Source organism: Anser brachyrhynchus (genome assembly GCF_964034855.1).
Source record: "Anser brachyrhynchus genome assembly, chromosome: 23".
Taxonomy (NCBI): domain Eukaryota; kingdom Metazoa; phylum Chordata; class Aves; order Anseriformes; family Anatidae; genus Anser; species Anser brachyrhynchus.
The window spans coordinates 4935912-4963372 of NC_137716.1; the positions used below are offsets into that span (position 1 = coordinate 4935912).

General features: G+C 40.9%; 1 protein-coding gene across 7 annotated transcripts in view; it reads right to left on the reverse strand.

Moving 5' to 3' along the window:
* Nucleotides 1–27461, reverse strand: part of KDM4B (lysine demethylase 4B) — a 90342-nt gene that overhangs the window by 54812 nt on the left and 8069 nt on the right. For 6 of the 7 annotated variants that reach the window (XM_080566134.1, XM_080566133.1, XM_080566132.1 and 3 more), the window contains 4 exons: nt 22674–22836; nt 20586–20761; nt 19222–19336; nt 16956–17149 (listed from right to left, as the gene is read on the reverse strand). In XM_080566134.1, the coding sequence (XP_080422260.1) occupies nt 16956–17149; nt 19222–19336; nt 20586–20761; nt 22674–22814 (626 nt within the window). In that variant the 5' untranslated portion in view covers nt 22815–22836. Of the gene's footprint in view, nt 1–2; nt 8663–16955; nt 17150–19221; nt 19337–20585; nt 20762–22673; nt 22837–27461 lie in introns of those variants that run through there. The other variant, XM_080566137.1, reaches the window with a different exon arrangement.

The window sequence follows — 27461 nt, forward strand, 5'->3', positions numbered from 1 at the left end:
AGTCAGAGAAGAACAAAAAGTCATACCGCAACCTAAAAACAGTGAAATAAAAAATGGGCTAAAAACAACCGTGGTAATAACTTTCAGCACAGCACAAGGACAATTAACATGCAGAAACGTAACCAAAAATTGAGGTCTGGAAGGTATCAATAACATGACTATAACACACGGAGGAAAGCCAGTATTCCCATCAAAGCCCTCAGACACGTTACACGAGGTGTGATATTTGTCTGCAATTGTTTAAACACAATCACAGGACTTCATAAGGTAGAAGGATAACTGAGGTGACAAAGTGATGATACAACAGAAATAATTCAGCACAGGGAACAGCAGGCTTGGTTTCCACAGGAAAGACAGCTGCAAAATAAAACCATAAGGCTGTGCTAAAGATTAACAAGTACGAAATTTCAGAGAGGCTGAGAAGGCGTGAGGGAGGGTCTGTGTGTATTGGCACACCTACAGGAAATGAAGATAGGCATTTTTGAAAGAAAACTGTGCAAATCTTTTAGGTTTTATTCAAAAAAGTAAGTACTATTCATAACAGCAGTCAATCCTTGTCTATGTGCTGGATTGCACTGTCTGACGTGAAAGAAACAGAATTAAACTTTTAGGTAATTTTCTTGAAGAGGTGAATGGAAAAAGCAGGGTCTTCTGAGGAAAACAGCATTAAGGAATAAAGGGAACAACTTCTAAATATTTTAAAGAAAGTTTTGTATAACTGATGTAGAAAGAATGCAAAAGAAGTTTCAGATGTGTTCCCCCTCTGCCTCCCAAAAAAAGTTCTTAGTTAGCTTACTGCTCTGAAGTTATATGACCTCAGTATTCACAGAAGCAAAATTCAGGTGTCAAGATTTTATATATTCAGGCTATGAGGTAACTGAATACCATGATATACTTAAACATGTTTAAAAAGATGACAAAAATAATGTCAGTGGAATTTTTTAAACTGTTGTTTACATACTGCATCAAATCAAACGTGGCTCTCATACTCGTTTTTGTAACAGTAAGAGAGAATTTTGAAAATTGATATGTGAGAATTACATTTATTACTAGCTATAACTTCTGAATAATAAAAAATGAGTTATTTTTGTTATTTTCAATAAAGTTGTCAAAACCATCACATCCCATTATAAAAAGTTGAAAACAGGATATTGTATGCAGGAAACTGCGTGATCTCAACAACAGGTACACAGTATTGCTCTCCTGATGATAGCATCTCTCAAAATTTTAAGGACTTTCAGCCCGTCCCCTTGCTCACCTTCTCAATTTTCAACTTAAAAGTTTATTTACAATGTAAGGAGAAAGAAAGGAGTCATATCCCATATTGCTTTCGTCCACAAACAAAAATTTACCTTTTGGGATCTAGCAGGTTAGAAAGGATAACCAAGGAAAGAAATCATACATAGGATGCTTCAAGAAAGATTTAGACATTAAGCCGATTTAAACTGATGGCTTAAAAAAAATCTAAGGGAAAACACTATGTGGCACCTAATCTTATAAAATAATAAACATAGCAAAGGGCTCCCAACATCCTCTGACCAAAGTTTGACAGCGCCTTAAATTGCATAATTGTCAAACAATTCAATTTCATTTGTCTGGGACAAAGCTAGTAACTTTCATTTTACAAAGACCATTCATCACTTACATAAATGTGATAAAACTAATCCCGATCCAAAGCTCCTTTGTGGGATTAATGTCCCTTAAAACAGGGAAATGAGACATTCCATTTCTTCTGGGAAAAATGCTGAAGGATTGGGAAAGAACTAATTTATGGCTACAAGGCTGCTGATGATTAATGTAATATCCCCAGTCTACAATGCAACCTTCACTTAATTAGTGTCTGTAATTGGGAGTTGTAAAGATAAGATTAATTGAATCTTGAGGATGTTAAAAGTTTAATATATTGGAACATGGTTATTGTGCTATCTGAAATTGCAGACCGCAAAAAGCCAAGCTGAGCTTTGGAGAGCAGTCCACGGAGAAACAAAGAAAAAGGACTTGCCTGGATAGAAACCAGCAAGAAAGGAGGAATTTCCAGCTTATAAACAAGAACTATATGTAATAATAATATACAAATCAGAATAACCTACCACAGAACAGCCTCTCAGTAATAGCTGACTTCAATTTTATAAATTAACTTCTTTGTTTGGACCAAGTCTTTTAGGAAACAGAGTCTATACATCCTTATAAACGTATTCTTAGAAATTCACAAAGTTAACTGCAGAAGAGAATTAAGAGTAGGTCAAATTCTGCTTTAAGTTACACTCACAAATCTGACCGATTTACATAAAGATAGGCAATAAAGAAAGAAGTTGGGCTGCTATTTAAAACCAGTAATAGAAACAGAAGGCTTCTGCAAGCATTGCACAGATTGAGCTAGCTAGCTGTATATGATCAGACATAAAATGATTGATTACAAGGTAGAATAACAATGGAGGTGACATGGAAAGATTAGAAATTGCTGCAATCAAAGGAGTATTGTAATTGAGCGTATAAGCATCCACGAAGGGCTGCCTTTTGTGTAAGACCTTATGGTAGCATCCTCCCGCTTTCACCATGAAAAACAGCCAGGCACTTATTAGGAACAAAATACTTGACAGAGGGAACTGACAAAGCACTGTCACTGAAGACGATTTCTTACCGTCCTTCTTGCACCCACAGGTTGGGGTTCAGATCAACAGCAAAATATCTTTAATTCCAGAGACAGCTGCCAAGATTATGCATGGTAAAGCATATCCAATTACTTCATTTTCTATATGCATCACTTTGAACACTTCGAGATTTTTTTTCATCAAATAGTAGGGTTCTTTTTCCTTTAGTACCCCAGCCCTAACACTAAAAGAAGTAGTTTTCCTCTGGTTAAATACCAGAAACAAAACCCATCCCATCGAAATCTTAAAAAGGAAAAGAAAAAAGAAAAGCACATGTAAAACTGCTTCCTTTTTCTGCCCCTTTCAGATGATAGCATAAATGCATTCCACAAAGACATGAAAGGAGAAGAAAAAGCACCTCGGAACAAGAAAAATACCAGTGGGACTTTTACATCAATTGGTCAAAATAGACCACAGTCTCCATTAAGGCTCTCGAACTGGGCTGTGTCTGGAATACGAGGCTGACAACTACCCGATGCCTCACCGCTGTTGACAGAAGCACTTTCATGACATCCGTCTGCCCAAGTAAAACTGACTTTGGAGTACAGCAGACCTAACTTTGACACAGCCTTCAGCAGACATTTCTTTCCAGCCACAGCAAAAATGGAGCAAGGATCTTCTGTCATCCCAAACAGCCACAAAATTAAAGAGAAGCGATGCTGGCAACATAAATATTTTAACAGCCCTTATTAATAACTATCTTTTTATAGGCTACTTCTGCTTCAGAGAAAACATCTGCAACAGCCAACAGAACACACGACAGCGCCAAAAACGCTGACCTTGAGCCACTGCTTCAAGTGCAGTATCTGTCCCTTCTGGTTCATCTAGGCTCCCCAGTAAAAGCTAAGCTGGTGCAAACAGTGCCAAACCAGTGACTGTTCTCAGGTGCATTAAAATTCCAAATAACTGGGCTTGCAAACAAACCAAGAGACTACACCTCAAGTACATGCTCCCCAGGGTCAGGGCAGCCTTACCTTGGTTGGCTGGTTCAAAGGGCCAAACTTAACCCAAAAAGCTGCCACACAGCAGTTTGCTGAATTACTGCATGAATAACGTCTTGCTGCCTTGGCAGGGAACATAAGATTTACAGAACGGAAAAAAAAATCTCAAGATAAAAAACTTACAGCTATATGACTCAAATGTCATCTTACCCTGAAGTCAACAATCTGAAAGTAATATACTGATCCTTCTAAATTACCTTTTCCTACTCTTTCGACTAAAACAAGAGCAAGTCCCTGAAATAGATTAAGTATCACTTCTACGAAAATGGAACTTACTGTTCTACATGAAAGATTTTCAGCTTCCAAACTTGTTTCACGAAACCTAATTCCAGCATATCTGATCTCTATTTCCGTTTAATTTTCTGAGTTCTTGACTATCCTGCAAACCTGATTCTAATGGTAATTACCAGACATCGGGATGACGGGTCTAGAAGGTACATGCCCCGAAGCCACAACTGCGTGAGATGATCATTCCCATACAGTGGTAAGCTTGCTTTTGTTAACAAGTAATAAGTTTAACCGGACAGTCCCCTTTTTATCCTTAATGCAAAAGATCCCTCCTATTTGCCATAAAGGATGTCATTAACGGTGTAATTTTCTTGGTGTTTTGTTTATTCCCCTGGAATGGCTTGATGGATGTGGATAATTATCAGACTATAAAAGCCAGCAAATGTGCTATTTTCTATCGCTCTAAATCATCAAACAAATAAAGTGTGAAACAGCATTTTTGAATACAATTTTCCCCTCTAATGGCTTCGAATTATTATCGGGAACAATGAAAATAAATAAGCAAATGTCTTGTGAGTTAAGAATTAAATGAGTGTGTAAGAAAAAAAAAAAAAGAGTACACCGGCCATCCTGGGATCCAAGGACTGGTTCAGAAGCCATTAAGAGATGACATAAGAGGGAATTCACTACTGCAATGTCACCGCTTTCCGGCATCAGATGTTCTTCAGGGGCTTTCCAGCCTAGCTCAGATTCTGACCTAAGGCTGCCTCGCCAAAGCGGGGGATGAGGATGGTTCAATTTTGTCTCAAAAGCTATTAAAACATTTTACCCATAAAGCGCTGCTGCCTCAGGCAATCCTCAGCCCACTCACGCCCTCCCCACCAGTTTCTCCTGGTTTAAGGGACAGTTCTCACCTGAAGCTATCATTAGCTTTGGCAGAGCACCAGAGCATCCCATCCCTTAGTTCAAGCTTCCAAGACCTTTTCTTGCTACAGTTGTGATACGCATGCACAGATTTGGCTAGTTACGACACCTTGCACGTCAGCAACTTGGCCTCTCCTTTGCCAAAACGGAACAATTAAGCAATTACTAGATTACTGAATCACAAGCGCCCGCTCTCTACTAGGGATTGGGCACTACGGGCAGAGGTTCAGCTGCAAGCCTTCAGAAATGTCACTTCAGCCCGATTCCTGTTAGAAGGTAAGAAAGTTAATTTCACAGTGTCTGAACAAGGTCTGGCCAAACAGGGCGCGCACAGTTTAACATGCTATAATTACTGAAATAAGGAACGCAAACAAAAAGTGAACAGCACGTTTAAAATGCCTAAGACCGTGCGTCAAGCTGCGGGTTACTTATCTGTCTTCAAAGCAGATTTAGTTGTGTCAAAAATATTGACCCTTTGAAGATTCAAATGCCAACCTACTCTCAGTGGTGACAGGCAGAATAAAAAGCTATTATTTCAATCTCTGTAAGATAAAGTGTGTCCATAAATGCGTAATCTGAACCTTAACCTTCAACATCTTTAGCCTCCCTGACAGCAGAAATGCTTCAAAAAAAAAAAAACCACAAACCAAACCTTAGTCTATCAAGAATATTTATCACCTGATAGAAGCCTCTAAGAGCCACTACTACATGCAGAGGAGTTCCTCGCCTGCAAAGTTCACATCCTGTTTCTAAGACCTATTTTTTCTACAAGGTAAAGTATTTTTAATACATCTCCTAGCAGTGTCAAAATAAAGCTCAGAGCAATAATCAAGAGTTTTTCTGCACTGTTCTTAAAGTTGGTTTTGCAGCCTGTCTGAAGAAAAGGCATTTCAACAACAAGAATGGATTGCTCCTTCGTCGTGAGCACTGTCAGCTCCCTACCCTTTGCAGTCAGCTCTCTTTTTCCTCACCTTTACTGTCCTCCACGTTTAGTAGCCCTTCATCCCTTTCTCCCTCCCAATTTGTTAAAAGACAGCAGCAATCAACAGCCCTTCTTCTTCTCCTCCTCAGTATCTGAGGTTATGCAACAGTGAATTTGCTTTAGGTATCCAGTTTCACTTCTCACAATCACCATTTGGAAAGGAAAAAATCTCTGGTCTCTCTCATCTGTCCCCCTCTGTTGTGTCTACTCTGCATCAAGAATGCAAACACGTGCTCCGGAGATAAGACCGCACACGGATCAGAGAGCTCCTTGTTCCTAGGAAAAAACCTTTATTGAGTGCCTGCAGTTTTATCTTTAATGGATCATTTTACAGGACAATAGATGATGGAATTCAGTATCTTTAACCAGCAGTGTCAATGATTTCAAATAATGACATTTTTATTGAAATACACATAGGAAGAAAGATAAACACAGAGGCTTGGGAGTATCTGCTCAAAAAGCCATAATAAGGAGTAAATAGGTAATGACAGAACAAGATTACAACCACACGAGCACACCAAATCAACCTGTCTTCTAAAGCTCAGAGAAAAATGAGCTCTGAAGACAGCTGCTCAAATGCAACCCTATGGGAATGAGCACAGGAAGAAAACCAGGACAAAACCTGCTCAGAAAGGTAACAGTGAGCGTTCTCAGTGCTTGTACCGTGGAGGCTATTTCACATGATAAGATCCCTCTTTCATTAGCATAGCTGTCTAATTATCAACCCCACTGCCAACCACAATACCAAGAAGTGGCAAGTAATTTTGCTCTTAACAGAACACCCAAGATGAGAAACCTCCTCCTTCCCTTAAGAAACTGACGTCTGTGCAATTACAACCCCTCAGTTTGTTCTGCAGCGACATTAGGCAGGATATTTCAAGCCACTCTGGACTTTGTATCGAATCCTAATGGATCGACTGTTGGAAGATTACCAAAGGTTACCAATCTCAAGTCGTTAAAATCACTCGTTAAAAGGCTCTTCCAATCTTAAAGCTACCATGAGCTAGAAATATTATTAGAGACAGTTTCAAGAAATAGCATTAGACAGCAGCTTTTTAAAATTCTGATTTTAAAGCAATAAACATTTTCAAGAGGTGCACCTGAACTAGTAACTTCAAAACATGCACAAGACAACCAGACAATTAAACATTTCACGTTGTTTCACTAACCTAGAACTAACCTAGAACTGAGAATATGAGAATAAGATTTTTCCAGAACTCAAATGCAATTTTTAAATACTATTTTAAAACAGGGAGTTTAAATATGAACAACCATCTGGTCTTGGAAAGACTACCAATGTAACAGTCCAGTAAGCTTCACAGCAACAAATGCCGGGCACAAAGCACAAAATTACAAATCACATTGGAGTGATTCTACTTCCACATGCACAAAATAAACCCAGTCTGCTTCTGCATGCAGTGAATGAGCTGTATGAAGGGGGTATTTTACTAAGAAAAGGTGTTTGGGGGAAAACATTATGAAATCATTTATTCATTCAGTTTGGCCAAGAAGATAATTAGTATACAATTCAACAGAGATGAATGACTATAATATGCATCCTCTTACCATTCGCTGTTATTTGTTTTGAAGAACCTGTTCACATCACATTTATTTCCCTAAACTGGTAATCAGATTATTAATTACTGGTTCCTTTCATAATGGAAACTGTACCAACACAAAAAGAAGCGAAGATTGTGCTTCAAAGCCCTTACACAGTAAAAAGACCTCAACACAACTCAAGAAACCTGGAGAAAAAGAGGTAACCAGGGGAGATCACAGATGTTTTATCTTGTGCCAACTGGCTTGTGAGAGCTGCCTCCTTTACTGGGCACCAGCACATGTTTGCTCCTGCTCACTGCTTTTGGAGAAGAATACAGATAGCTTCCTAAAGCAGACCAAAAGAAATCTGTTTGTTAGTTATGAAAGGTATCTTTGAATGCAGAAACCCCTTGTGCTAGAGACGCAATGCCACTACACACATTTTCCTTTTGGAGGAAAAAAAACATTCCAAAGATGTAATGATCCTCAGCCACCGAGCGACGTTGTTATAAGCCACAGCAACACCTTCTCTGAAGCCAGTGCCAATGCTCCATCAGCATCAGAACTAGGAGTGCTATAGCTAAGGTCTGATAAAGATCGGTGACACAGCTCGTAAAGGTTCCTGTGTTTCATCTACTCAATCCCCCTTGCCACGCTGACTGTCCAGTTGGAAATGAAGTGGCTAGAAACCCAGCACAGACATTACTTCGAACTAGTTAACAATCGCACAGCACTCCGACGACGCAGAGTGCTATTTAAGTACTGTCATTACTATAGGCTTCTGTTATTTTAAACTACACTTGTACTGCACTTGGCGTCACCCAATGTCAATTTTCTCTCCTGAGCAAAGAAAAAAATCCCCGCTGATTTCTGCCAACGTGTTAACAAAACACGGATACAGACAAAGCTCTGCAGTACCACTGTCGGTTCCCTCTCGTCTAACCAACCCGTATCAGGGCCACGCCAAGCCGGAATTTGCAAGCTCGTTCTCCCACAGGGCCCAAGTCAGATCATGCTGAAAGAGTTACGTGAGGCATGGAAGCTCATCTCCCTCCCATCTTGTCTCAGTGGCAGAGTGCACCGTTCAAAAGGCTCAGTTATTAAAACCAATCTGTGATCCTGTCAGACTTCCGTAGATCTTCATTTCAAATCAGGCCTGAGCTTTGAGCAGACACTTTCAAAACGCAAGAATGAGTTTCAGCAAGAGCCTTCTTGGATCAAAGGCACACTTCTTTCAATCCAGACTGGGACTACTGAGCTGTGATGAATTATTAGTGCTGGCGGAAACGGCAGCACACGCATTAAATGCTGGAGTAGGAGCCCACTTGAAGACACCGCTATAAAAATAAGAATGAGATCACAGATCAGCATTACCACCTCTCAAGATCATTATGGAAGAGCACAAAGAGCCATAGATTAGAAGGATCTTCACTTTGCTAGGCTCAGAACAACCACTAGCAGGCAAACCCCAACTTGTATGAGTTTTTAATTTCAAGAAACTAAACACACACAATAGAAATGGATTCAAAATGCATAAGTTGAAAAATCAAATGGTATCGAAGTATGTACTAATACTGTATCTTCTGCAGTGGATTTAGGCAAGAAAATACAAATAGTAAACAGAGCAGAGGTTGTCAGCTGGGAGGAGAAGGAGAAAAAGCACTGATGTGACAGAGCTGAGTGAAAGGAGCAGAGCAAATGGATACCAGCTGGCTGGCTGAGGTCACTTCACCCATTCTTACAGAGCAACAGTCCCTCCTCAGAGGGTTTACATAGCTGATCCCATCAGTCCGAGTCTGCCGTGGCCTTCAGGGCATTTTCTCAGAGTTAGATGAGAGTAACTGCAGAAAGGCAACGTGCAAGTCCTACCTGCCCAGAGTACCATGCCTCCCCTCCATCGTGAAAAGTTATCTTTTAATAATCTATCTACAACAGTGTAACACCACAATAAAAATCCAAGTCCATTAGAAAGAAAAATCTCCACTGTTCCAACTGCAGGCAACTGATTTGGAAGATAACCCCCATAACACATCTCTGGGCTCACAGTGCTTTGCACAGTTTTGTTTGATGACTAAACTACATTAAAAACTCTCCAGTCCCTACAACATGCCGATCCCTCGGACTTGTAAAGCAGCCTAACAACCAGCACCGGTCCCTTTTTAATGAGGGTTACATCATCCTTCAGGCACAGCACCACCTCCAGGACAAACAGCGCCCTCAGCCCTAGGGGAGCCTGGAGGAAGGCTCGTTTGAATATCAGTAGCGTAGTGTGGTTTGTATTGATTAACTAATGACTGCGGTATATGAGGCTTGAAAGGCTGTATTAATAACTCACTGCTGCACTGCTCTCATTTATCAGTGAATTACAGGGGGATGCAACTCTGCATCTCAATATATCACTCCTTTCATGAATCTCGGAGCAAAATCAACATGCACGCGAATTCTCAAAGCAGAAACCCAAAGCAGCTTTCACCTAGCAGTTGTGGAAGATGTAGCAGAGTGAAAAGCTGCTCTGCCTGGTCATACTTTATCTCCCTTTCCTTTGATTTCTTTTAATGAATATCAGTGTTCCTTCCTCTATCCCTTTTATCAACAGAAAAGGGTCTTGCTTTTGCCAAATCTGCCCGAGAGTAAATGGTGTTGCAGTTAATCTATAAATCAACCATCACCATAAATTCTACTTTTTCAATCCAAAACTGCAAAGCTGTAAAACAGATTACATGGGATAGCAGAGGCTGGAAGGAAATTTGTGAGCTGCAAGGAGCCCCTCGCTGCCAAATGGCCTTCCTCTGCCTCTCCTTTCTCCCCCACTCCACCCCAACAAGCCGATAAATCTCTACTGTCACAGAGTGGAACGCACAAACAGCAAATGTGCACACCCATTTAGAAACAAGCCAGCCTCGTACACTACCCGAGGAAGGCTGAAGACCTTGGCGATCAAGGGGGGTGAGGGAGAAGGCTGCAGAACCTTCTTCTGAATTCCCTAAAGCAATGGGGCAGGGAAAACTCAGAAAATAAAGATAAACTCTGTATGGCGAGGAAAAAAACAAAAGCCAGTGTACCAATGCAGAGTCCTCAGCTGCCTCAAGAGCAGAACGCCTCTGTGATTCCAGCTAATCTGCCTTTAAGAAACTCACAGGATCTCCAGGGTGCGAGGGTTACTGAGATCCCAATAATCAAGACTTATAATCACATCTGATCAATTCAGTGATTCAACCGCCTCGTGCAACGGCTCCCTGAGGGAATGCGATAGTTAGAAGGCAATAGATGATGCAAGGGACAAGCGCCCTTCCCCCCCCTGCTGCCATACAATTCGGTATCAAACATTCAATCCAGCTGCTTTAAATGGGATTACATGAAGCCCACAACAAACTGCAACATATGCGAGCGTGTGTTAAAGCAGGAGGATGGCGGAGAACACCACACAGGGGAAACGGGGACAAGGACCCCATGTCCTGCATTGAAAAGAAAGAATGAGAGAAACTGGAAGAGCGGAGCTCTGTGCCTGCATTAGGTCATTTTATTTCCCCAAGATAGTTTTCCAGGGATCAACATTTTCTATCCTGGAGGGAGGACAGGACAAGAATTCTGACTAAGACAGCTGCAGTGCTCCCTAAGACAATAATGAAAAATAAAATCAGCAGTAAGATGCTCAGCACTTGCATATCTGCAGCTGCTTTAGTATATGCTATTAGCCAAGAATAAAGAGGGCTGGCTCCTCGTACAATCCACTCCCAGGGGAACAAACACGTTTTGCTTTAGATCTCCTCTGTTATATCACTCTTAGAAAACGTGCTATTTCCATATTGTTGGTGGCATCAGTAACAGATACTACGAATTTATTAAAACGTAGATGTTACAAGCAAGTCCTTCCCTGGACTCGTTTTCCTCAGTTCCAACAGAAAGACTTGGCCTGTACAGACATCATTGCTAGAGAAGGAAGAAAGAAAGTAGAAATTCTAAAATACTGTAACCAAAGTTTTCAGGTAATTCTACATACTTTCAAGGAAGCAGTGTTGAGACCTTTACAACACAGAATACTAGAGTGGTTTTTAAAAATGTAATTCTATCAGTGACCATTGCTTTCAACTAATCATATTATTTTAAAATTCCTTTGGTAATTTGTCCTTAATTCTACATAAACTGCTGTTCTGGCAAAAGTGTACTATGTGATATCAAAGTCAAACAGATTAGGCATGATCCACTTTCAACAAGGGAACGTTTTAGAAAGGAGACCATACAACTTAAAAGCTAAAGCTGGCTCCCTCTCTTAATTAAAGGGGGATTAAACATCCATCATGATAAGGAAACAGAGACATTTTATAGAAATTGATTACCATCCTCAGTGTCACTCTGGTTTAACACCTGCAGTTTCTGAGAGAAAGATTACAGTGTAACATCCCGCTAATACTTACAAAAATATATCAAATATTGTTGCAACATGGCAAGATCAGTCACAGAACATCCCAGAAAGATGACCTTATTACCCAGTCAGCTGTCATCGTGTTGACAAAACAAGATGGAGACAGTACTGCCTCCTAAGAGTATTCAACCAAATTCACGTTGAGATTACAGGCATTTCAAGCCTCCTTGGGTACTTCCTTACTACTGGAAGCCCTGCAAAGATTGGTATTGCATTGGCTTCTCAGGGGCAAGGGACATGAACGGTCTCAGCACTGCTGTTTCCAAGAGGAGAGCCTTTCCGAGGCTCTGGGCACCAACGAAACCAGTTGAGGCTGCACTGCTCACCGCTCTGTAAGGTGAGAAGTGCTGGTTTGTGCTGCTTTGGCAGTATTAGACCATGGGGCTTATTTTGTTACCCTAAATCTGTGTGATTACTACTGCTGCAGCAATTCAGAAGTGTAAAACAATAACCCTTATCTAACACAGGAAGAGCACCTACATAACTGATATGCAAGACCACAACCCACATCTATGCACTCACACATTTTTGTAGAGATGAAATGAAATGATGGTGGAGTATCTCAGTGTTTAAAAATATGCTTTTGAAACTGCAAGGGCTGAGACGCACACATTCCTCAGTAAAATGCCATAATAACCATGAAGTATTATACTTGGCATTCAGTTTTGTTGCTTCTGTCACTATAAAAAAATCAGTCCTCTCTTAGCGTCATTTGACAATATGCTCTATTTTAGATCTCAGCTTATGAATGTACAAGGTAATTATACATAATATGTATAATTGATACAGTAAAAACTCGTACCACAAGAGGTTTAATATAGGGCTGCAAAATGAAATACATTCAAACTTCTGGAAAAAAATGAAGACGGACTATGAAAAGGTTGTAATTAAACTACTAATGTGAGAGGGACATTTTATTGTAATTTGAGAAACAAGCAAGCAAGAGACTCAATCTGGCAGCTCCCTGCCTGAGAAGCTTAAAATGAAGTTTCACAACAAATTCATGGCACGTTTGATGGATAGTGCCCACACCTTCCATATTACCTCTTCAGTCTAATCTGACTTATTTTCTAGTTAAGTCAACAGAAGTGTGACTACGATGTAGACCAGATGCATACACCTGAGAAACAGAGCATCAAAAAGATGATCAACTTCAATAATAGGCAAGTATAATCCTACAGGGCCAGTATAGATATCTTCGCAGAAGCAATCATACTGCTTAAAGACAAACAGTGCTCATTCTTCTTGGTATGAGACAAAACTTAATCAATAACTGCATTGCAATCTACAAGCACAGATAAACCATTTAATGATACTGGAAGCAGGGAAAAAAAAGCTGTCTTCCATTACCCTCTTTCCTCTTCCCCCATCACTGGATGACCCTTTACTGCTGCAGTACTCCACTTAGCACTGAACAACATTTTAGCCTGCATCCCCAAGAACACAACACCGTGCAGAGAACTCATTTTGCTACAGTCTGTTCTACTCAGCTTATGGAAAAGGAAGGGCACAAGAAAGTGTTGGCAGCAGGACTTCACTGCAGTGAAAGAGACACATTAATCAAGGAGTTGTATGACCACGCAGCTGCTCATTAGATTGTACAAAGAAGTCATCTTCAGTTGTTGAACCATAAACGTTTATTTCAACTCTAATCCCACTCCCCGAAGTACCTGCTTTGCAAGAGGTATAACCTAGAATTCCAAAGGCAGAAATAAATACATACATGCAACATAATCCTTCAGTAACTACCCTCCCTGACCTGCAAAAGAGAGAGATTGCTTTTGCAGCTTTTTTCCACTGAGGTGGCTTTTTAAGGTCTGACTGTATCCAGACTTCCCTGAGAAGGTACTTCACCTCTTCCACGAAAAATAAACATGTCCATTTCTTGTCCAGCTCACCTGGATGAGGTCTGGGAACTAACCGCAAAGGGCCCTATTCCTTTCTCACCTTGTCTTTAAAAAGAAACAGAGCTGGTGGCTTCTCACTGTTCCCACTTGCTACCCTGCAAAGCAGGGCTCTGGTTACACAGCCTGAATTAAAGTAGCCCAAGATAATTTATGAGGGACATGAAGAAAGAGTTATGTTTTGAACAGACAATTTTGAGGCAGAATACTACCAATATACAGAGTGCTTGGTTTCACTATATAAAAATCTCTGACAGCCAAACAATAACTCAGCCTCTTATTTTAGAGCTCAACCCCAAACTGGTAGACTTCGTAACTCTCCACACTCCTGCTATTCCCTGAGGTGCTTCTAAGATGATCACTGTCAGAGTCAAAGAGTCTATAAAAAGGATGAAGGAAGCTGGGAAATTTCCACAGCGGTAGTGCCAGAAAAAACAGAACTAACATTTTAGCCATCTCCGAGTAAAGCCAGGCTGCACCACTGGAATTTCACCGCTGAAGTCCACGAGCTCCCCCAGCTGACCTTTGGGATCACTGCAACCGTATCCAGAAGATGGGCTATTGCTCATGTGCCTGGAAAGTTCCAGTCTGCTCAAAATGGTATTCCTATTTACCCCTCAAAAGCCCATGCTTCTTCACAGAAGAGCTTAAGAGCTCATTAACAGAAGTTGTCAGAGTGAAAAAGAAGAAAGAAATGACTTGGGCAAGTGACATACTCTTGCCTGCTGCTTCGGGGAACAGCAAGAAGGCCTGCCAAACCAGCAGTGGCATCCTGTCACAATACATCTATTTTTTGTGTTATGCAGTTATCTATGTAAGAAGCTCACTTGAACAGGAAAATGTTTTACCCAAAACATGGTCTAACCTCAAAATCCTCATTTTTCCCCCACCTTGTAAGGTTTACAGAAATAGTTACCATAAAAGGACCTGTAAATCTGGATGAAAAAATCCCAAAAGACCTTCAACTGGATGAAAAAATCCCAGCCTCCCCTCCCTCCTTTTAAGCATGGTAAAAGTGCCTTCTTTCCCCGCACCTCACCCCAAAACCAGGTGCATAGCACATCCCTGCTTTGATTTTTAACCAGCAAGACTTGAGCTCTTTTACAAGAAGATTTTATGATTTCTGTTCTCCATTTATAAGCAGCAGTGGCTGAACTTTTCAACAACTAAAATCCCTCTTAGGGAATATCAGGTGTTCCCTAGCATCCCCCCTGAAATCCTCAATAGGATTAGACAGAAATAAAAGCTACTAAGAGCTTCTAAGATTTGGTATTTGCCAGACATGATTTTCAACCTACTATTTCTAGTTCTTCCTGAATCTTACCCTAATTCATACAAACATGCTACACACAGGTGTTTTGGGTTTTCCTTCTTGGAGGCTTTCTTTGTTTTTCTACTATGCAATCTGTATTTTCCACAGGAAAAAATAAAAAAGCATAAGAACATAAGGAAAAGACACGGTTTTGCACAGATGAGGCAACAGCTTCACACAATGAGTTTATCATCCTTATGACAGACACAATATGTTGCTATCCACATATTGTTATTTACAAAACTCATAAAAAAAATTAACCCAAACAACAAAACAAAGCCACCAACAATGACATGAAGATCCTAAGATACATAGAAGCAGAAGAAGTTTAGTTCAGACCACAAATACTTAGCATATATTTCATTTAGTACCTGTTCTCTAACTTTTGCTCACAATGTCAGAGCTTGTTCGTTCCTAAGCAGAGCAGCCATTATTTGCATGTTGTAACCTGCCTCTCTTTTCCAGGTAACCTGTTCTTATTTTTGCTTTTGAAAGAGAACCCTCTGTTCTGGGCCCAGAACAAAAAGCAAGCAGAAGACAGGTGGAGCAGAACTCCTAACGCGTAAGTATGGAAGGCGTGGTCAGATACAACCATGACCACGCGACACTAACGCAAACCTCAAGGCCAGCCACCTGTACAACTCCTAGAGCAGCTAACGTGTGTGCTGACACCGCCGCACTATAGAGGGGGCTTTGCTGATGGTCACTGCCACGCCTGTGCAAAGGAGAGAAAGCGGGTCTTGTGTGCTGGTGGCACCACCTACTGGAGATGAGGGCCTAATAAAAACAATTTTGAATGAACTGCTTCTAAAGATGAATTAAAAAATTTGACAGTATCTAAAATGAAAGCATGTCACATTTCATTCATAACCCAGAGAGATGTTTCTTGAGATCAAACTTGTTTAACAGAGGCATCATAAGTGATTCTGCAAAATCCTCATACTTCGAACGAGGGAGAGTAAGAATCACAAACGCTGTGGCAACAAATTTCCTGACATGTTGGAAAGATTTAAAATGTTCACATTAAGACTATAGCTGAATGTTACAGATCCAGCCCCTCCTTCCACTCCTTTTCAAGCCTGTGGAAGAACACTATATCCATTCATCATCGCATCTTTGCTGTTGGTAGCTTTTATATGCCTGCAGGCACTAACAGCCTGGAGATACGTGGTGTCACCGGGGACTCATATTGCAGAGAGATGGGAGGATCTTGTCTGCCAGTGCCAGGGCACAATGACAGCAGTTTCACAGTGACATTTAAGCTCTAATTTGCACGCAAATGTCAATATTTATTAGTCACATCAAGATCTTCAGCAAAGCTCTTCTGGGTTGCTAAATCTCTCTGGTTATATTTTTAAATAGGAGGCTTGAGAAAAAAGAATACTGGTTCTTGTTAACTTATTCCAGATCTCCTAGCTTCTTAATTTCATCCTCATCTATTGATTACCTTTGTGTAAAGTTACTTCCAACTGGTCTATGCATCAAGTGTTGAAAAATGCTTATCGTCATTCTAAGAACTGATCATGAAAAAGGAGCACTTGGACCTACCTTGTCCCTGGATTTGAAAGCGTATTTGTATATCTAAATAATGGAAATTTTAAAGTAACAGATGTTTCCTGCCTACAACACAATGCAAGAACAGCAGCCTTTCACTATTAAAGGGCCTCTGGAGCACCTATACATTCTTATCATCATTTGCTCACGTGCATTAGTTTTCTAAGAAGCCCCAAATGTTGAAATCTGCTTTAATCATAACATCAGCAAGTGTCCCTAATTCTGCTACTTTTCTACAAAGTTGGGAATTAGGCCTCCAACCTAGTTAGCAATGAAGAAAATAAAATTGCTTTCAAATGTAGAGTAGGAGATGGAAAAAAAAACAAAGTGAGAGATTAGGTAGGTCTTACGGAATCAGGCAGACTTGAAGAAAGGGATTTTGCAGTGATCTCTAAGTACAAGGCAAAGTCAGCATCTGTTCATACTCTACCACTTACCAGGATTTTGGCTCCCCAAAATGCAAGTAGTTGATACTGTAGAGATCCATGTCCTCTGTATGCCAAGCAAATGTTGTCTTCCACATCCCGAAGTAGAGGTACGGAGTGTTTACACCTTCTATAATAATACCACACTCGTGTTCCACCATGTCTAAGAGGGTGTTCAGATTGCCAATATTCCATTCTTCCACATCCTGTAATACAAAATAAACGTTTTGTACTGGTACGTATCAGGACTTGCTATAGCACCATAATAGACCACAGCTTCGTTTCAGAATCTTGAAACGTGGATATCCTAGTGTTACCCTGAAGGGTTCCTGTATTTGCATTAATTCATTTCTACCTGCTGCCAGAAAGCTTACTTTTAATGTTCATCAATGATCATGAAAAGGATGCATTACCGCTACTTTGTGGCAAAGGGACTGATTACTAGCTAAAATGTGTTCTCTGAAGAGGCACTTGTACTCTGTGATACTCTACTGTTAAGTAACTGATCTACTAATAAACTCAAGATAAACTAAAGGTAAAAACCACTTCTCTCAGTGACATTCCGTCCAGATGCTCTTCAGCTGGTGAACATGTATCAGATGACGACAAACACTAGACTGAAACGTAGCCAAAGTGGCAGAGGACTCTACATCAGCTCAGTGCTTCAGATAAAGAATAGGGAAGACAGCTTTGTTATTATCAATATTTAAAGAGAAAAAGCAGTAGTAGGAAGTGTTCTCAAACTGGTAGCTGGTTTTCTCTACTTCAACATAAAATATAAAAGCCAAATAAATTGATAAAAATCTTTAACCTTCAGATTGCCGGAATAGTGTTACTATCTCCAAAAGGAAACTAACAGTCTCGTTTAGACCCCTTTCCTCATCGTACTTAACGTGTAGGCAAGTAACTGACAGGTATGCAAGCACACCCCAGCTTCATCCTTTCTCTGGAGTAACAGCTAAATAGTGAAACTCAAGCTGTTCAATCTCAAAACTTTCTAAATCGATCTCAAAGAAAAAAAAGAAACATATGAGGAGAGAGGAAGGGGCTGAAAAAACGAAGCAGCTGAGAAGTGGGAAAGTGACAGGAAAAGTAGGGCAGAGAATGATACCTCTGACACCTCTATGCTTGCAGCAGTATCTGTAACTGGACAATGGGAAATGTTCTTTAGATGTAACTAGTAATCCAATTATTTAATTTCTGCTTAGAGGAATTTTAACTTCACTGAATGAAGCAATGTACATTTGCTATGTGCAGAAACTACTTCTAAAGCTTGCACTTGGACAAGAAAGTGCTCAACAGAGCACCAAATACTGGGTAACTTTGGTGTCTGTGAAAACTTCAGAAATCTTGTTTATTCCAATTAATTCCATATTACACTACATTGATAATAAAAACACTTTTACACCAACACACTTCTACTGTGGACAATCACACAACGCTCCAAAAATGAGGCAACTTTCTACTTAAAAGAAAGCTACGGAAGAGGGGTGCAGCTTTAAATTAGCTGCCTAAACACAGTAAGAAAACAAGAAACCTTTATCATTTACAGTAGAAGAAATCACACCACAAGTACTTTAAGCAGAGGATGTAATTTCACCAAGGAAAAGCCAAAACAGTTTGAATTGTAACATAAATTAGCACACAGGTGCGTTATGTCCTAATGTAACTGTCTACAGAGAAAAAATCAAAATGTAAAGAGTTTAGTTGTATCAATTATCAAAAAACTGCAACAAGGGATAACAAAAAGTATTTCTGATTAAGGGCCCGATTCCCTGAAATACTGCTTTTCTAGCTCTCTAAGCTACAGGTGAAATCTCTATTTTACTCCCTCTTTAAATAAACTAGCATGAAAGAGATTAGCCTCTTAGAAAGAGATTTAATTTACCCACATACCATCATATAAATTTGGAGATATCATTAAACCCAGATCATTATCACAAGTCCAGTTTTTTTTAAACCTTTTATGCAAGCTTTATACAGTTTTCTGCCACGTTTCCTAAGAACTCTTTCAAATCCCATCTTCCCTCATTTTTCTAGTAAAACTAAGCTTTCACAGGCTTCATTGCCTCTATTATTCAGCATCTCTAGGGGCAGTGGAAAGTTTAGTCACAGTTTCCTAATGAGTGAAAAATAAAGATGTTGTTTACTTTTTTTTTTTTTTAAGTTGCTAAATTTAGCAAATTCTAAATTACTGTTCCTTAATAAGTTAAGAGCAATAAAGGAAAGTCAGGGAACATATTAAAAAATAAAAAATAATGAGGAGCCTTTTACTTACTGCGTCGTATAGTGAGCCGCTGATATCAGCCCCATAAATTGGTGAGACAAACGTGAGATTCTTCCAGTACTTGCGCTCCAAGTCTTCAAAATCTTGATGGCGTGGAGTACAATACCTGATAAGAACACAGAAGAGGTAAGGATGCAACAAGTCCCAAGGAAGACTCACCACAGACATAAAATGACTGCCAAGAAGAGTGCATTTCTCAGCACTGTGAGATGCCGAGTTGGAATTGCCATTCGCACCAGTTAACATTACAAAAAGGCTACGCTATAGTTTGGGAAGCAGATTCTATACAGCACACAGTAAACAAGACATGGAGCATGTTTTTATAGCATCTTCCATCTAATCATCTCAAACCAATGTACAAATTACAGGAAAATTATCTAGATTTGTTATGACACCATAAAAGCATATTAAATTCAGCAAGGGGTGAAGGAAGAGCAAAGAAAAACATAAGGTGGACTAAGGTCACGTCATAATGCGTGGATATAGCCGAGCACAGAACTCAGGTCTTTTGTTTCTAGTCCTGCAACGTACACTAGTAAACCTTTCTTCTCTCTTCATTTCCTAGTGGCTATAAAAATAAGTTAATATTCAAAGTAGGCAGACTCAGGAGGTTACTGAAGATGCATCTCATTTTTAATTCTACTCAGATTCATGTTATTTACTGCCTTTTAAATCTTTCTACGAAACCTCTTCATGCGTATGGACAAACAGGCTGAGCATTTAAGTGAAGCATCAGATCCTCATCCTAATGGTGCATAAGGTGAAGTTATCACAGTTTGCTGAACACAGGCAAGGAACTTGTATAGGCTGTGTTAGCAAATTTCAAAGTTGATTGCATGACATCAGTAATGCCTGAGAGAAAACTCACAGTAGTCCAGAGCTCTGGGAAAGCAGCTCTGGAAAAACAATGCAACTGCAGCTTGTATCAGCTTGTCCCAGCTAACTGAAGTGTTCCCAATGTTCCCATGTTCAGACGACACTCATGCTATTAATATTAGCTCAGGCACTCAAATATACTCATATTTGTACCTGAGCAATGGAACACGTTTCCCAGAACATCCATTAATAGACCAAGAGCTCTTCTCAGAGCCCCAAGCCATTCTTTTCAGGCAGATTCTTAGCCAAATACTGACTTCAAAGAATCGTTCTATACCAACTCCCAGAAAAAGATCAAAGATACACCAAACACATCAAGTTATGAACTTGTTTGAGATTCTGGATGTCAACCATCAAGAAAAATTTGTTTCCTCCAAAATGCTTCCTATTTAACAAGGCTGACAACATTTTCATTTTGTTTTCAGGCTTTCTGCACTACTCCCCCATTCGCAAGGTGAGCACACTTAACACTAACATACTTCTCACTGTTAGCCAGGCGCCGGTACTCTCCCACAGTCATAGGTTTCTTCTGTATGTTATACTGGGTGAATAACCCCGACTGGCCAGTAACCACCTGCTGAATGGGAGCTGGGATAACCATATCATCAATGTCGTCATAGGTTTTTCGTGGCTTCCATTCCTTGGGAGGGATCACCTGCAAGGGGAAAAAAAAAACCTTCAAGTTCACAACAGGCAAAGAACTTTTACTAGGGAAAAGAAGTTTAAATGGAAGGTATTTCACCCTGCTGCTGCACGTTATCAGATAACAGCAGCATCTCAAATAACCAGCACATATGACGAGACACCTGTTCTGCAACTGCTTAAGTACAGTACTAGCTGACATGTTTAGAGGGCTGGTAGCCTGCCTGCCAGCAGTCCTATCAGTACCAGGTCACAGGAAATGACCAGTGATTGAAGAAAAGATCCACAACTACTGCAAGGAAATACACTGCATGCCAAAAGGACTGCACGTGCTTTCCCTCCAGAGCAGTGTTCCTCTCTCACCTGCCATTCCACAAAGCTGCATCAAGTCTCAAGCAGCTTTACTAATACGCTGTAACTCTACAACTCCGCAACCTTTTACAGTAGTCTACATCACTGTTCCATCCAGAAGTTCACTGAAAAGGGTAGAGAAGAACAAAAGAAAACTGGGGAAAACACATCCAGGAATAAACACTGCTCCAAAGCAGTGCTGAATCTGGAAGAAAAAGCTGTAATTTTAAAGAGGAGAGTTGCCAATAATTCTAGGCTCAAGATCAGAGAACAATCAGTAGAACATTCAGCGGGCATGTGGAATGAAAAAAATAATAAAAAAATCTACAATCTAATTTGGTGTAAGAATTTACAAAAAGAAAGTTACGGGAACGTGAAGACAAGTTATTGATTTTTGTGGGCATGGTTCCTTTAGGATATGATGAGCCTTCCACTAAACAGCTCTGAACTGTAGTTGCAGTAGGGACACAAAAATTAACTTGAAATGCTGAGATTTAGTCCTACGGGTAGAGTAATTTCTTCAGAACATCTGGAATTCACCAACAACCTTTATTAAAATAATCTACCCTAGCGGACTCACAGAACATAATTGCTAGTACACTTGAGTGGACAAGGAAACATTACACAGAGAGCTTTTTATCAATACTCTGCGCTACTTAGAACTGTAATAAAAACAGTAATTGACCTATTTTAGAAGAAATAACTATTATTTCATGCCTAACAGCTTTACTTCTCTGCTGTGCTTTATTAAGTTTTGCTAAATACCACGTTTAACAACTACCTTGTCAGAACAAATGCTCTCTCAGCCTATGGAGCAATATGACACTTCCACAGAAACAGTCCAAATCAGTTCTATTTTTCTTCCAAGCAGTCACATTTAAAGTATTGGAATTTAAAAGTGTCACAGAAGATTTCTCATAATGTTTCATCAGTTTCAGCGTAAAGACATGAATGTGAACAGGAGGCACAAAAAGGTTTCAGAGCTGGCTGGAGAACTATTTCCAGAAGATCAAAAAGGCTTTTGGATACCTTTGGAAATCACACACACATACACAGCACATTTACAGGTATAGATTCAAGTTAGCCTAAGACAGTAGCTCAGAACATAAAAAAGGTAAGAGCAAAAAGTTTGCTTCCATTCATATAAATATGACTTAGGAATCTTGTCCCCATCCAAACCTAGGTAGACTTGAAAAGCTTGATCCTTTACCCCAACAATCTGGGGGGAGTTGAAATCGTCAATATTTCTCCATTTCCACCAATAGACTTGGGACATGGCAATACCCTTCACCCATCTCTGTAAGGGATGGGAATATTCTTGCTTTCCAGTCTGGGATCAGGAAAAGACATTCTTTAAATAAACACTTCTTTCACTCTTATGAAAGGCCTGTAACTCCTTCGCCTTTCCCCTCTGTAAATCAAAACAAAGAGCTTGCAAGTACAATTTTCAAAAATGTACTCCACTTGACCACATGAACAAAAACTACCTCTGAGTGCACAGGCACCTCACATAAAAGAGTCTCAGGCAGGTAGCCTTCAGAAAGCTCTCAGCCACTGGAGCTAGGTGAACTGACCTTGGCAAGCCCTGCTCGGTGAGCTCCTTGAGATTCAATGTAAGCAATGTACTTCCCGAAGTCCCGAAACTCCTCGAGGGTGGGACGAAAGGTCATGATCTTACAGCCAGGGTTCTGCGGACTTGGGTTTTCAGACCCCATATTTCCTGTACGGCGGCAGCACCTTAACAGTGAAAACAAAAGGGAGAAAAAGAAGAAAGGCACAAAAAAGATAGTAATTAAAAATTTTTATGTGCTTTCTATGTGCTTTAGTAAAGTATAGAAAGGCAACAACATATTTTTCATTTCTCTCTCCCCACACCCAAGACAGCATTTATGAGTAGCATCCTCTACTTATGAAGGGTTTCTGACCAAAAATCCAATTAGTCTATTTGATAACAGGGCCTTATGAAGAGTGAGGTATCGGGGAACTCCACAAGGTGTTCTAGGCACTTCTCCATTGTTTTTCTGTGAAAAGACATCAGAAGCTATAACAAGTGACAGAACTCACTTCTAAAACAGTTAAAATCACTGTGGTGAATTCGTATTCCCATATAGGAGAATGCCATACTAACGTGAGTATATTTATTATCACGTAACCAAACCTACACTTGAGCAGGCCAGAGGAAACAACGATGTTAGGAATACCAATATCACTTCAGAGTTCAAATATGGCCTAAATATAGCACGTAGACTTGACATCAGGCCCTTCCACTCATCATATGAAATCGTGTTTCCCCAGGACGGCAGTCAAGAACAAATTTCTCAGTACCTTCAGCATCTATGCAGTGTATGCATGGAACTAGCTGCCCCTCACAGCTCCCCATCAGAATGCTTTTTCCTTTTCTATGTTTAGTTTTATGCTTTTTTTAAAAAAAAAGAAAAAGAAAAAAACAGCTTTGACCAATGTATTAGCACTGTATTAGCAATGTATTTCTTTTTTTTTTTTTTTTGGTGCTAGGCTACATAAAAATTTTAAAAGGAGTTTGTTGTTTTTTTAATGTAATTTCCCTACACTTTGATTGTATTTGATATTTACACAGACAAAATTAAGAGACAGACTATCCATTAAAATATCTAGATGTTCAAAGCGTCTCTCAATACGAAAAATAAAATTGCTCAGTTTACTTTAAAATTCACAAGGCAAAAAAATCCAAAACAATTCAGGATGCAATCCCAGTTTTGAAAACAAACCTTTTAAGGCTACTTTAGAAACTCGTAAGGCTACCAAAGCATTTTAACGGCATTTCAGTCGCCAACACAGCCACGGGACCATCCTCCATGTCAGAAAAGCACCACGGCGATCCCGCTGTCACCAGAGGGCACCACGGGGCTTTCAGGGAATAATGCGAGGCGCAGCAACGCTACGGCAACTGCGGCTTCAAAATCACAAGTGGGCTGGGATTTAAATTGATTTCGACCTAGCGAAAAAGTATTCCAGATGCTACTAGAAGTACTCGTCGTGTTAGGGAAAGAAGAAAGAGAAACAGACTGCTCTGTCATGGCTTTAATCAGAGTGCACGGCACAGAACTCCTGCTTCTCCAGAGACAGGCAACTACGGAAAACGTCCCGCAGAGATGGACGGACTCGGCACCCAGCTCTCCCGGGGCATCAAGTTTCCCTTTCCAATTCTAACTGGGTTAAACACTTTTCCTTTCAAAGGGAAACGAGAAGTTTTGACTTGAAATTTCAGAATATTTTCAGAGTAACTTTTGCGTCAGATTTGTTTCAGAAGATCGGTCTGCCAGCCTGCGTCCCTCCCCAGCACAGCCCTCAAAGTAATTCTAGGCCTAGAAGCGAGCCGAGACTCTCCTGCATCCGCGGTGAACAAACCCAAGCATCCCACAGCATGCCTGAGCAAAATCGGCCTAGCAAAAAGCTGTGGGTCCAGTCCCTTAGCTCAGCACCTCACAGATTCCCACAACGACTGTGTTTCTGACAGAAACCGCCGCCGGATGAGGAGACAGACGGCCCTGTGCCGGCCCCTCCGCCTACAGGGTGACTCTGCCTGAAGAGATTTCTGACTGCCTTGCGGAAAAGATTTTCCTGCGTTTCAGGGTCAGTACTTGAAGATAAGAAACATCGGATCTATACCTACACAAGTGTTTCCTAGAAACATGAAAATAGCAAAGAACACCTCCTGCCCCTGCAGCAGAGCAGGGCCCGGCTCAGCGCAGCCACAACGCAGGCGGTGTTTGGGAAGGCGCTGCTCTTCGCCAGCAAATGGCGGGGCTGGCCCTGGTGAAGAGTCCAAAGCAAACGAAAAGCCAGTACTGGAGAAGTGGGGGACAAAGAGAAACCATCCCCAAAGTCCTATTCAAACACAATCGCATTGAGGATACTTCTGCTATTTTTAATGCAAGACCAGAAATGCCACAGGGCTCCGCAGCAGGAGCGCAGTGTCACGCTGCATGCAGGCTGCTCTGGCATATCTGGCCCTGAGAGAGAGAAACCCGAATTCCTTCCTGAGGAGAAGCCATGCCAGCACCATCTGCTCCAGGGAGGCCTTCCCAGTATTTGCAGCTTTGCCCACAACCAGGAAAGGAAGAACAACAAGAAAGAAGTAGTTCTATCCCATCTTCTCACAAAGATGCCCTTCGGCAACTTCAATTTTTACTCAATGAACTGGGAGAGAATAGCCCAAAGAAATTCACAGACAAGGCAGGGGGTGGGGCAGGGCTGGAATCCAAAACTAATTCCACAGTTTGACCAATTAATTAAAGGCTTTACTCGCCTCAGCACAAGAACGGTACTTCGCAGCTCTGCAGCACAGAGCTGGTAAAGCACACCGGATTTTTCCATGTTTAAGCCCATCTCTTTATCCTAAGGAACCTCTCAACATGTTTCCTAGATAACATTTGCTGCAATATACGTTCACCTGACTAAATTAACCATGCCATTACAACAAAAACTAGCCACGGAGCTCAGGTGAACGGAGAACCAGCTCCAGCAGCATCCCCTCCACCTCAGCAGCCCTGAGGAGCTTGGTACCCAGGGCAAGCTTTGGGAGAAGAGGATTTATCTCTTAATTCCTTTGCAATAGCAGCACTACAGCAGTTTGGATAAATAGCAGCAGCATTCCCTGTTAACCCCTCAGCTCCCAGCCCCACTGAGGACATAGGAGCAGGAGGAGCCGCAGAGCTGCTGAGGAGAACCATGTCGTGCCGCTGCATTACGCGATCGAAGGAGGCCACCTCGATACAACGCTGCTGTAATAAGCTCGCTGAGAAAGATTTCACAGCAGAATCCAACTGTTTTGAGAACACTAAAGCCATTTTGCAGTCAGGGCTCTGCCATACAGTGGGGTGGATGGGGACAATGTGAACAACCTCTCTTCACTAATAATACTGAAAAGGACAATTTTGCAGAAAGAGTCTAAGCCCCCTATTAGTTCATGAAAAGAAGAATTAAGGTATTTTTCTCAGCTGGGTTCACTCTGCTTCTTTGTAAGAGTGAGTAACAACGTGAAATATTATGAAATACCTTCTAATTTGCAGTGCTGGTAAGGAAACACTACAACTTGTCTCCAGAAATGATCACAGTGGACACAAAGAGCTGAGTTTTTAATTTCAATGACTTTTACGTGAGACTTTTACCTCTAAAACTGATGGGAACTAAGACACTTTTGTGACTGAAATCCTACACCTGTTGATTGAAAGCTCTGTATAGCACAGAAAAAGCCTACGAAACCCAGCTGAGATCAACGACTTGTGCTTACTAAAGGACTTCCAGAACCCGGAATCCTGTCTTTCAGTGAAAGGCTTGGGACTTTTCAAGCAGTTCCCCACAGCTCAGACACTATTGATCTTTGAGGAGTGGAATAATGCCAACTCATCCTCCTCAGGCTTTTGAGTCAGGGGGTAACTTTGACTACAGGTAGAGACTATTAGTGGAAACGGGTCTGTCTCAGCGCTGGAGCCGAATACTGCACATATACCCAGGGCACATTTCTGCCAGCATAAAACAAGCCAGTTCTGCTAGTACTACAAACTACCCGTTATCAATCCAGATCTCAGCAGTAGAAAACAGTAGATTTGTGACATAAGACTCATTTTGTTTATACAGCAGCACCAGAAGACCATCTGTAATCTTGTGAAGCAAACCATTCTCTTCAAAACCCTTTAAAGAAGGCACGAGGTTTCTGTTTAAAGGTAAAACTTCTGCCCACATCATGCCCTGCTGCCGTGCACATTACTGCATACAATTGACAAAAATACTTTGGAATGACCGGCTGTCTTTCCAAAGGTGCAGTTTTACATCATCAACCCCAACCAAGCCTCCTACTGGCTTTTTGTCAAAGGCAGTGAAGCCCAACAACCAAAATTCAAAAAGATGAAGGAAAAGACCCTTTGGAACACATGCTTGTAGCACAAAAGCAGAAAGCATGGATTCAAATCTTGTAGGGAAAATTATCACATGGAAGCCATGGGTAGCAAAAATAAGTTTGTTGGAAGAAAATTCATAGCATCCACAGCAACTCCACAAGATTTTACTTGGGCTGTGTTAGAAGAGGCTGAAAAGGCATCTTTTGAATATATGAAATATCCTCCCAAGAGCACTCTGCAGCCTGGTAGCAACAGAGCGCAGAAAACATGCACACTGACCCACTTGCACTCGCAGTGGGCAGGCACACGCTCTGGCAGCAGCATCACACCCCGCTGTAGGAAAAGGACTACAGCCATCAAAATTTCGCAGAATAAACAAAGCGCCTGGCCTTGGTTTGAAGCAAGAGGAAATTTCACAGCAGTACCAACTTGGATAGCTACTGAGCTCCCATCCATGGCCATTTGTTCCTCTCCTGTGCCAAA